Source organism: Carettochelys insculpta, chromosome 16 (genome assembly GCF_033958435.1).
Source record: "Carettochelys insculpta isolate YL-2023 chromosome 16, ASM3395843v1, whole genome shotgun sequence".
Lineage (NCBI taxonomy): Eukaryota > Metazoa > Chordata > Testudines > Carettochelyidae > Carettochelys > Carettochelys insculpta.
The window spans coordinates 31,003,778-31,016,031 of record NC_134152.1 but is presented as its reverse complement, the minus strand read 5'-3'; the positions used below and the strand labels follow the sequence as shown (position 1 = coordinate 31,016,031).

General features: G+C 42.2%; 1 protein-coding gene across 2 annotated transcripts in view; it reads left to right on the top strand.

The window, feature by feature from the left end:
- SMURF1 (SMAD specific E3 ubiquitin protein ligase 1) overlaps positions 1-7,246 on the top strand; it is a 67,497-nt gene extending 60,251 nt beyond the window's left edge. The window contains exons 15-18 of one of the 2 annotated variants that reach the window (XM_075010502.1): positions 164-284; positions 1,255-1,456; positions 2,358-2,433; positions 3,570-7,246. In XM_075010502.1, the coding sequence (XP_074866603.1) occupies positions 164-284; positions 1,255-1,456; positions 2,358-2,433; positions 3,570-3,669 (499 nt within the window). In that variant the 3' untranslated portion in view covers positions 3,670-7,246. Of the gene's footprint in view, positions 1-163; positions 285-1,254; positions 1,457-2,348; positions 2,434-3,569 lie in introns of both variants that reach the window. The other variant, XM_075010501.1, reaches the window with a different exon arrangement.
- The last annotated feature ends 5,008 nt before the right edge of the window (positions 7,247-12,254 follow it).

The following is a 12,254-nucleotide window of genomic DNA, read 5'->3' as shown; positions in this document are numbered from 1 at the left end:
TGCTGATTTATAGAACTATTAAATAGACAAAACATGTTTTTTTCCGTAAACACAATACATTTACCCCAGCTATAACTGAACTTTCCCTTTCTGCTAATGTAAAAAGGCCCATTTCCATCCAGCGTATTACTCCTAATTTTGTTTTGGACTTTTTCCCCCCCAGGTTGTATGTAAACTGGCGATTTATGAGAGGAATTGAGGCACAATTTCTGGCTCTACAGAAAGGCTTTAATGAACTTATTCCTCAACACTTATTAAAACCTTTTGACCAGAAGGAGCTTGAGGTACACGTTTTATTCATTCAGGCAAATTTAAAAAATGCATTAAAATCGTTGTTGTTTTCCATGTAAGCACTGCTGCCATTGCCACAATGTTATAATGAGTTTGAGTGAGAGGGAAGTGGTCTACAAATTATAGCACAAAGCAGATTTATAAGACAGTGTTTTTTCGAATGTGGTCCGCCGCCTGAAACAGTTTGAGGACCTTTGGAATAAAGTAAATCCTTCATTTTAAGCAATTAGATTGTGTGTCCCCTCTTCCTTAGCACCATTCCAGCTGGTTGGTGTGTGGCCTATCATGGCGACTCCACACTACTCAGCATTCCAACATCACTGACTGAGGTCTGATGAATTTGTCCAATTTCCTATAGTGTATTGTATAAAACAGGTTCTAAAAGATGACTTGGATGCAAATCACAATCAGCTTTGTCGTCTGCATTACAGATGGTAAATAGAACATTGTATAGCTGTATGTGCCCTGGCGCATTTGGCAGTGATCTTGTTAGATTTCACAAACTAAGCAGGGTTGGCTGGAGTCGTTAATGGGATAGAGAACGTCCAGATAAAGCACAATGCTATGAAAAGTGGTGTGGACGATTCAATAGGTGGCAGTTTTTATCTAAGTCTGAAGCTTTGGTATGGTATAAAGAGTCTCACTATGCTTTTCAGATTACACATTTGAAAAAAGATTACTAATTAAAGTAGGGGGTTAGGTCAGGTTTCTTGTCAAAAACTCAGGTTAGGCAATTGCATTGGCCTACCTTGCAGTTTCAGTTAGACAGAATATTCACTTCCTACCATTAGCTGTTCAGTAGCTTTACTATATCCTGTGTACCAGAAAAGTGTTTCATTGTGGGTAAAATGATTTGTGTATATGTGGTATATTACCATGTATAAAGCATGTTGGGGTGACAGATATTAATGTAAGATGTCATTTCAGCACTTGCTGCTTTAAAGTGTTTTAATTATTTAATAGCTAATAATAGGAGGCCTGGACAAGATAGACCTAAATGACTGGAAGTCAAACACACGTCTAAAGCACTGCATGGCAGATAGCAATATCGTCAAGTGGTTCTGGCAAGCCGTGGAAACATTTGATGAGGAAAGAAGGGCAAGGCTGTTACAGTTTGTGACTGGGTCCACGCGTGTCCCTCTTCAAGGTTTCAAGGCTTTGCAAGGTGACTGATGTGGAGTCTGAGTTAATGTGTACTTGAAAATGCAATAGAAGTCGTTCCATATTCGCTGCACGATAATAGTAGCATGTTCTAGCGCTGTATGTGGCTCTGGAAATCAGTAATCTATTACAGAAACACTCACCTTGAACTGAAGTTCTCATTTGCCAACGCCTCTGCCAATAACAAACACGTTAGCAGTTGCCAGTAGTGATATGTGTTGACAAATCTGTCTTTGTTATATGGTATCAGTTCAGTTGTATGTGCCAGTCTCGTAAGAAGACTATTGTCTGGACGATTGCAGTTAAAATCATTGTACAGTATATAAGATGACCACTGTATATTTAAGTACATAAAATTTACAAATCTAATCGGGTCTCAGAAGTCACATAAATTATGACATGAGCAACAAATTTGTAGTAAAATGAACAACTTAGACCATTTTGTAAATGAAGATTTTTATACTCTTTCTTAGTAACTTCATTAGCTGTGTTACACTTCGAATGTGTATCCAGAAGTGGTGTCTTTCTGGCAACAGATTTTCAGTGTCTTAAGCCTATTATGAATGGACCTGCTATAGACACATGTTGGCTGAGAATAAATGGAGCCTGGCTGTAGTGTGCAGTCCTGCATGCCCTACCGAATGGGGAAACTCTTTAAGTAAAAATCCATGTGTTTTCTAAGAGGCATGTTGTGTGGTGTCTGTGTTCTGAACAATTCCAGCTACTTCCCCAGAATCCAGAGGCCACCTCTGCACTGACTTGTATGCACAGTCAGCCTCTGGTACATTCCTGCTTGAAATTGGAATAAATTGCCCCTTCTCCCATAGTTTTGGCAAATGCATTATGTACTATCACTGTGTCGCTGAAGTACATTAACTAGAATGTCTGTCTGTAAGGTTCTACAGGCGCTGCAGGACCCCGGCTGTTTACCATCCATTTGATAGATGCAAATACAGAAAACCTTCCAAAAGCCCACACTTGGTAAGATGAAGATGTTTTTAAATCTGCTGACTCATGTGTTGTTGGTTCATAGTATATTTATCTCCATTTGTCCAATGAAAGTATCCACAGATAAGAGGAGATACATTACAAGCAATCTTCAAAGATGATGCTTCAGTAATTCTGTGTTCCTTGTGCAGCAGTACAGTAGTGTTCTTGCATGTACATATGGCTGTAAAATTAGGAAGAAACACCACTAATACGTAATATACAGATTTGAGCATCAAGAGAATCTCAGATGAGCTTTCGCATAGACCTACTTGCACTCATGTACAGGAGGCTGTTTTAGTAGGTACCTAAACAATTATGGCATTCAGAAGTAAAATGTAGGAAAACTATTATTTTAAAGCATCACCTTGACTAAATTAAACGCTTAACGTCTGTCCTAATATGCATCATTCTTGGGACAAAGTACACATCCGGTGCTGCCCTGTAGACACACTGCTGTCTCACATTCCATTGTCCAGCTGCCCCTCAGATAACAGTAGCATTGTCTGACAAAGGAAATGCTTCAGATTCAGTACCTTCTTCCCTAATTATGCATTAATAGGCAAGGAAAAAGTTAGTGATGGTGACTAAAACAGTGCTTCAGAATGTTTTGGACACTAGCCAGAAGCACTGTAGCCTGGTGCCTTTTACATGTTGCAAGTGGTTTCAGTTCAAATATTGCATGGGAATATTTGTATTTTTATTGAAAACTTTTAACTTTATTCCGCCTTTGGAATTGTAACTTATTTTTTAAAAAGTTAAACATTTCCCATGTGAATGCTGAATTTTTTTTAAAAAGCATAAACATATGAGAGACAATATTTGTTTTAAACAAAGCTAGTTAAAGATTAACACCAAACAGTGAAGTTAAATGCTTTCTCTCCCTTTTGTCCCTCCCCTCTCCTGCCCCAATTCAGTGCTCCCGTGAACAGGTTTATGAGCTGTAGGAAAAGGTGCCAAGTTAGCCCCAATCATCTTGTCTAATTTGACCTTGAAACAGCTAGTCATTTTCACCTCTATCATGGTTCATTTTATAGATCACATCTTTAAGGATGGGCAAGCTAGGTTTTTGCAAATGAAATGTTTTGAGTCATATACAGCAATGTTCAGGCTGTTGTTTTCACCTTTAGCTTTAACCGAATTGACATTCCGCCTTATGAGACGTATGAGAAGCTTTATGAGAAGCTGCTGACAGCGGTGGAAGAGACATGTGGATTTGCTGTGGAGTGAAGAGGCAACCAAAGGAAACAGACACTAGTTCACGGACCACCAGATCAAAAGCTAGAAGATGCTTGCTGTGAACTTCCTGCTAAGCTGTCTGAAACATTGGAACACTAGACAACTTAGAGAGATGGGGTTGTTTCCCCTCCTTCGTCGGTGGGGTGGAGGGGGCTTTTGGTGGTGGTTCCCAGCCATTTTCTCCCCTTTGTTACAATAATCCCCACCCTCTTCTTCCATCCCCATAAAGTAAAATGCAGCCAAGTTCAGCATTTGGCTTTGATTACACCAGATATTCTGCTAGACTTGTAACACATATTGTGATAGGGTCAATGACCTGTGGTCTTTTTATAGGAGTATCAATCTATAGTTGAGTATCTGAGCTTGGTTTGCTGAGGACTTGCAACTGGTAAGAGTACCTGGCTATTTTGCCTTAAAACAAGCTTGAGCCTTTTGTAGAGTCCAGCAGCTATTGAATATCTGACTGGCACTGGAATTCAGGATTGCATGTTTTAAACACCTGTTAAACAAAAAAAATTTCTAGCAGAAAATAAAACTCCATATGCACATATAATTGAAGTTCTGCCTTAGCAGGAAGCTCTCAGTGAAAGTAGTGGCTCACATCTAGGAAAAAAAAATGAAGGAATCCAGGGCAGTTTAAGTGGTGTATATTATTTCTTTTTTGGTGTCCTGGTTGCAATTTAATTATTTTGCACATGGAAAATATTTCTCCTGCAGATTTACTTACCATAGTCTGTTCCAAATTTAAGTACTTTGCAAAGAAGCCTGGTAAAGAGAAAACAAATAGACTCAGTTTTCAAATCAGATCAGTCCAAAAGCTGTGATTTCTGTGCCACTGTTTTACCTGAGACACACTTGAGTTGAAATTCTAAAAGACTTACGAGGGAATTGCTTAAAGCTAAGCTAATGGAACAAAGTTCTGTTTTGAAAGTCGTTGGCCTTGTGAAAGGTGTTTTTGAGGGGGGAGGTAAAGGATAACTATATAATGAATAAAATCTAAGCTTTACTTAGAGCTATTGGAAGGGTTTATCTTTTTAGTTCCGTAGTGGCAGAAATTACTCCAGAGTGCCACACATGGCATTTTTCAACTATCTAAAACTAATGTTTAAGAGTTGGTACTCTAACTCATTTGCTCAAATTGGTTCCCAGTGCAAGGGGAAACAAAAGCAAATCAAGTACCTGGGTCAAATAACATTTCTTCCAATTTGCACTTCAAGATAAGACAGTATTTTAACAAAATAACATGACTTTGTGAAGATCCAGTTAGCCATCAGACATGTCTACATGTAAGTAAAGCAAACTTACTTTGTATAGGGTTTTCTTTAGCAAGCCTGATTTTTAGAGAGATTCATTAATGAAACATATAACAGATGTTATGTTTATGGAATAGTGCATTGAAATTCAGCTGTGGGTCAGAGATTGTTCTTAGAAAATGTCTACAGGAATATTTCTATTTTGTCTTTTTTTAATTGAATTTGATAATAGCTTTAAACTGTGATAGGACAGAAAGTTATCTACTAATCAGAATCCTGGACTCCCGCCCTTTGTTTTATTTTCCATTGACCATAATTCTAGTGATTTGTTGTTGGGAGTGTCAGAATTGCATTCAAGATATGATATTGTTTAATTTTGTGATATTTGCCCAGTTTGGCTAGAGAAGATCACATGGTAGGCTTCTGTAAGACTTATTCAGACAGTTTTATGTAAGGCCTTTAGAATCTAGTGGCATTGAAGGACCAGTTTCTGCATTATGGGTTATTTGGCATGGAAGAAAAATTGACATTCGCGGTAGAGGAAAAAGCAACTTTCTGCAGATGAGCACCTGTGCAGTCTTGCATTGAGTAATGTAATTCCACAAGTCCTGGCTTGTTGAAAATGGCTATGAATTCAGTCTCTGTCAGTGGAATGTGTTTAACCCCTGCGATGCATTTGTATGTACAGTATACCATAGGCAAATTGGAAAAATCCCAAAAAGGTTGTTGCTCAGAAATAAGGTATGCAGTCAGTGTTGTGGGTTGTTGCCAGTGAAAGGGCTAACAATAAGCAAACAGAATCCACTGGCTTCACACAAAGCACAGCTAGCTCTCTAAAACCAAACAAGGATGATGGCTATCAGTCTTGAGCCCTGCAAGTCAGGAAGCAAGGTAGCACTTGGTAATACGTCTCTTGTAGATCAACACTTCATTGGCTGCACAAAATAGACAAGGGTTACTGTTTTGTAAAGTAGGCTTTGGTATATTTAAAAGCCTTATTCATGTCCTTTCTCCGTGCTGGAAGCACTGGGGAGAGGCAACTCTGCCCTAAATTACTTCAGTGATAAATCTTAGAAACAGTTTTACCGCCTCTCCTTTTGTATTGCCTTTGCAATTTTGTGGGACTACAAAAATGATGGAACATTAATTTTATATCATTCTGTACATGAATGTGTGAGGTAGGCCTTAAAACTGTCTGGATGAGGGGGGGGAAAAAAACATGCTAAGCAGGTGTGGGTTTAAAGCAGTGCTTGGTTCTGCCTCACTCACTATTCCACATCTGGTTTTGATGGCCAAGAAATAGTGAAAGAAAAGCTGAAATTTGAGGGGGAAAGGCCCCGGAGGAACTTGGTTTCTACAGAGGCTGTTCTTGTCCTGTCTGGCACCCACAGTTTTAAAGCATGTTCTTCACGCTGGCAGACCACAAAGGAAAGAAGATGGAACGTGTTCCTGTAAAAAGATCCAATGTGTGAGCTGATTGGTTGTTTACAGATGTGCCCAAAGAATAACACACACAAATTTACGTTCGCATTTCACCATCGCCCATCTGCCTTGTACACATATTCATTTTGGAACAGATCTGAGGAAAGTGTAAGTTACATCTTCTGAATTCTTTCCTGTATCTATTCCAGAAGCAAGTGTGGAAACTGCTCCAGTGGTACCGACTTCCAGTATTTGCCCTGATACTGCTTATCAGCCAATCCTATCCACTCAGGGATGAAGGAAACCACCACTCTGTGTTTTAAATGGGGAAGAAATGAGACTATGAATGTTAGTGTTCTCTCGGGCATTGTGTGTGACAGCCCTGCTGTAAAAGACTGCTTGTTGGTTCGGATGGTGAAATCAAAGCTTGGTCAGCTTATTTACATTTAGTTCAAGTCAGGTAAGGTGGTTTTGAAATCGAACAGATTTCATAAAATTAAAGACCCTACCACCACCCACTCTGTACCCAGCGCCCAGGGTCAGTGCTGTGTAGCACAACAAGCTCCCAGAAACGCAGTATGTGATTCTGTTTTTAATTTGTTAATTTTTTGTTCCTTGACCACTTTATAATGTATTTTTAATTTATTATTATTTTGTAATGTCTCGTTTAAGTATTGCTGCTATCCTTGTTATTCTCCCTACTGTTTTTATTGCAGATTTGTTTTGTGGAAATTGTACACTAAAGTTTCATTTTATGTCTAAATCAAAGTATTTAAAGAAATACTAGTACTATTTAATGTGGTTATGGAACCAGCTGGAAGAAAGTGATTGTATAGTTGGCTGGACCCAGGCGGTCATGTTCATTTTTGTTACATATGCAATAAACTCACAACTTTAAACTCTTGGTATCTACCATTTTGTTTATCAGACTGGGGGGAAATATCAGTCAGCCCACATGAGGGGGAATAGTAGGAGAACAGTAGGGAAGGCAACAAAGAAATGGATTCAAATGCTGCCAAACTGAGTATAACAGAGCTTACAGTATAGAGACAAACAGTAGAACTGAAGACATACTTGACGGTCTGCATCCATGATGGATTTTACAAGTTTCCCAGTACTGGTGTAGCACTAATGGAGCACTAGCAATGACAGATGCTATAGTGGTGATCACACATTTTTATACATCATTGTCTAATTCTCTTTCTGGGAAAAAAGTCTAATAAAATTTCAATGCTGATAAGCTGTGAAAAGTAGCCTAGAACTACATTAGATTTAAATGAGAACACGTGATTTACTGAGATGAAAATCCTGTTCCCCGGGTAGCATTCCTTATCTTTTAAGCTGTAAAGTTTAAGACATTTTTGCTTCCCTCCTTCTGGCTTGTCATAATTATGTTTTGGTCCTTCCTTCCCTGCTGCAAAATCTGTACCCACTGGAAAAACATACTCCATTTTAATGGTACTTGGGTAAAAGTAACTGACAAATGTGGTCTCATATTGCTAATTATTGATGTTTTGCTTTGGCTATGAGAAACTTTATTTTACAGAAGCGATGTAGACCAATGCTTGGCTGTATTTCCAAGGCAGAAGTGGGTGTTCTGGGCTTGGTACCTAGGCATGTGTTGTGACATAGCCTTTCCTGACCAAAGCTTTTCTAATTTGATGTTCATCCATATTGTTTTAAAACTGGGATAATTCATCTGTTTTTGCTGTCTGTCGAGTCATTTGCAAGATATAAGTGAATCTCTAGGTAACGAGTGAATGGTTGTGGCCTTAATCCAAATTTTTCCTTTTTCCATCGGCTAGCAGAAATTTAACCACCTTTTGCTGATGGTTTGAAGCCCAAAAGGCCATCAATTCTTCACTGCTCTGCCAAGCATATGTTCCACCTTGTGTTTTCCTTATTAAATACTTTGGGCAAAAAAATATCCTGATCTTCCTGGGCTTGTTTTGGTATGCAACCCAATACTACTCTCATCTGACATTATAAGTAAGTGGCTATTACATCAGTTCATTGATACTTTTTTGAAATGATATTCATGGATTTTTTTTTTTTTTTTTTTTGCTTCAAAGCAACTGAGCTGACGGGACTGTATGCTACTATGTGGACTTTTGGCCTGGGCAGAAAAATGTAAAGCTTCCACTAAAGGAAAATATATGAGGAGTTCAGCTGACTTGAATAGCTTATTCGTAAGCAAAATGTAGAAGATCCAGATGGAGTGAGTCTCTCGGGTTGTTTTCCGTTTTTTCCATGCTGCCTTTCAACTGGCCTGGTGGAAACAGCAACCTATGAAAAGTAGGATCTGCCTCTTAGTAACATCGCTTGTTGATGTATTTATGATATCGCTAGTGGTCTCCTAGGCACTGTGCAAACACACAAACAGTTGCTGCCCCCAGAAAGCTTAGTTTATAATGCAAGACTAAAAGGGAGATGGAAGGGTCATAATATAAAAACAGTGGGTTAGGTTGTGATTTAGCAGCTTTTTTAATTCATTTGTACAAATGTATCTCATGATTTGATTCCCAGATGGCCTCTTTTGTAGCCCATTAGTTCATTCGACAACTCCAGCCTCTCTCATTTCCCTTTTATCCAGTCGTCTTCTGCAGTTTCCCCAGCTGTAAACTAGAGATAATTATATTGGTCTTTTGAAAAGCATTTTTGCGATCCACCAAATAGAAATCTGAGTGTTAAATGGCTGACTTACAAAAAAAAACCTCAGCCAATCAGAGCAACTAAATGAAAAACACCCTTTGAAGTCCACTTCATCATTAATTCATACACTTTTGTTTAATTTACCGTGTCTCCTTACTTAACCCTAATCTGAGTTATCTCTGATTTGTTAACTGTTTCAACTCTCCTTTCCCTCAGATGCTCCACTGTCAAGCCTCTCATCACTAGGACAGAAGTAGTTGTGAAAAACTCGTGACATCAGAGCACCATAAATCTTGTATTGCTGCTTCTCTTCTGCCAACCCTTGCAGCAAGACTGACTTCTTTCAAGAGAAGTGCTGGAGCTTGTCACTGCTACCGATGGCGAGGGTACTGCAGCTATCTGTCCTAAACTGCTCTGTCCCCTGTTCCCAGTGATTGTATTGGGAGTTCAGCTTGAAGTGTTTGAGCAGAGAGATGCCACGGTCACAGTGTGTTTTCTTCCCTTGCTAATAGTTCAGCCAACCACTGAGCCATGTTTTGCGTGGCTTTTGCAGGTATTGATGGTTATGGCTTCCTGGTTATGGTATCGTTAGAAAAGGGGGGTTAATTGTTCTGGCAACTTGTGATGGTCCTTAGTCTCTCTAGTTTTCGCCTTGGCTGGCAATTGTTTGCGGGGGTGGGTTTTCCAAAAATTGCTTATGTACCTTTGGAGGTAGTCCAAGCATGGCTGAAAGATGAGTTTTCTCCCATTCATCTGGAAACGCGGGTAGAGGTTTGCAAGCAGACATGTGAACAGCAGTGACAAGGAGTTGGGACTGGTATGCTTTGGGCTTCAAAAATTGGCAGCCCACAACAATCTGCTGCCCGGGGCAGAGACCTCTATTGCGTGGCCCCTACCACATATGAGCAAACGTATGTATGCCAGCAGGACAGTCATCGTCTTAACTTTCTTTCAGAATCCATTGTTGAGAGGGGGCCTGAGGAGGTTCAGGGTCGTGCTAAGGAGCTCATCTGATTTGGGAGAAGGGAGATTGTGCAGGGACCATATACCTTTTCCTTAACTTCATCTTACTGAAGTATCTTGGCCTCGGTTTCCCGACAACATGATCACCCAAGGGGCACTTTGCACCAATTTCAAAAGCAGGCCTGTCGCTGAGATACCAATCCCAAGCGTTAGTGCGGGTCAGCTCCCCTCCTCCAAGTCTGAGGGTGTTCAGATCACGTCGCTGCACGGGGATGAGAGTGACTTCCACGATGGGAAGTATTTGGGTCCAAAGTACAGGTTCACACCTGCTCACTTTTGGAGAAGAGCAGGACTGTAGCAGGTATGGGGTCTGGCTGGCACTAGAAGTGATCCACGTCTGTCTGGATAAGAAGCCAAGAGTCTTGAATATTCAACTCCAGTACCTAGTTTATTTTCCCCTCTGTGGAAGGGCTGCCAAGGAGTCGGCTAATTCCACTGCAGCAGCATCAACCTACTGCCCCCACTCCCCCCATGGGACAGGCTCTTGATGACTAATTTATGACTTAATTAGCCATGATGTGAATAAAAGGCCGCTAAATAACTCCTTCCAGGAGGACGCTCGTCCTAATAATTACCTGTTGTTGTTTATTGAGCGGCTTGATTTGATGCATGTCCATGTGGGTTTTGCTGGGCCCGGTGGCTTTACAGGTTAGCTTGTCCGCCGAATGCAAGCTATGTTCTGTGCGCGTCAGCCCTCAGACAGCAGGGCCAGAAAATTTTAGCAGCACTGTGGGAGGGGAGATGGGGAAAGCCAGTGCACTTTAGGGAGAAAGGAGGAGGATAAACAGGGAGTCCACTGAGGAAAAAACAAGGGGGGAAATGTAGCCAGCATATGTGAGGGAGATTGGGAAAGGAGGCGAGGGTCTGGAGGAGTGCAGAAGACAGGCTGGGAAGGTGTGGGGACATTGGGAAGGAGCACTACATTGATGGAAGAGAGGAGCATGTATTCTGTATGCAAGGCAGGATTAGTTTCTTCTCAGGGCCCAGTGCTTACAGGTTTTGTGGGCCCCCCCCCCCCGCCCCTAGTCTCGGGTGGGCCAAAAATGAGGGAATGATGGTGTGGAGGAGGCAGCTGGCTCTCGGGGTGGGGTCAGGGAGAAGGCAGGGTGCAGGAGTGGGCTGTAGGGGTGGTGCGGGAAAGGGCAGGAGACTGGAGCGCTTACCTGGAGCAGCTCCTGTGGGGAGGAGGAAGACGGGTGGTTCTGTGCTACCCGGCACTTTACAGGCACCGCCCCCGCCATTGTTCCCATTGGCCATGATTCCCAGGCAGTGGAGTCCTGGGGGAAAAGCCTGTGGGTGAACACAGACACAGCTGCCCCGGGCTATCAGCACTGTGCGCAGCCTGAGCCCAGGGAGGAGGGTGAATGGCAGTGCATGGAACCACCTCAGCCCCTCCCTGCCCGCTGGGCAGAGCTGGCTCAGACCACAGCACTCAGGAGCTTTTAATGGCAGCATATCAGGCTCCCAGGCTGCAGCCCCAAAGTCCCTTTCACAGTCCATCCCTGTGCCTATGGAAACCAGCATCTCTCCCCTTTCTGTGCTGAATGCCCCCATAACAGGCCTATGGTGTGAGCTCTGGGCAGAGCCAGCATTGGCCACGATGGGGAAGAGCCAGCAGAGAGGCCAGTTTGACTTCCAAGTTCCCAGCTCCAGAATAAATCTAATAATAATAGATGGAGGTACACATCTCACAGAGCTGGAAGGGACCTTGGGGAGTCATTGAGTCCAGTCCCCTGCCCTCTTGGAAGAGCAAAGCACCATCCCTTTTTATTTCCTATTTGCCCCAGATCCCTAACTGACCCCCTCAAGGATTGCACACTCATCCCTGGGTTTAGCAGGCCAGCACTCAAGCCACTGAGTTTTCCTTCCCCCCCCTCACCCTCAGGCATACAAATTCAAGAGAGAAGCTACCAAACATCAGTAAATGCCCAAGCACGACCCCACCCGGTGTGCCCTGTCCATCTCTTCTGCAGATTACGGTATTGTGGGCTAGTGGGTAGGGTAGCAGGCTGACATTAAGGCAAACTGGCTCTGCCACTAGTTTGTATGGCATTGGGCAAATGGTTTGATGCCTGTGCCTCGGTTTCCCCACCTGCCAAGAGGACAGTGGCAATCCAGTGGCAGTGCTCGTTAGGGCTCCTTCTCAGCACAATGGGCAGCATTTCACCCCGCCCCACGCCCATGTTCAAAAACCAGCAGTGCTGATACTCCACGAGCAGACGCGCT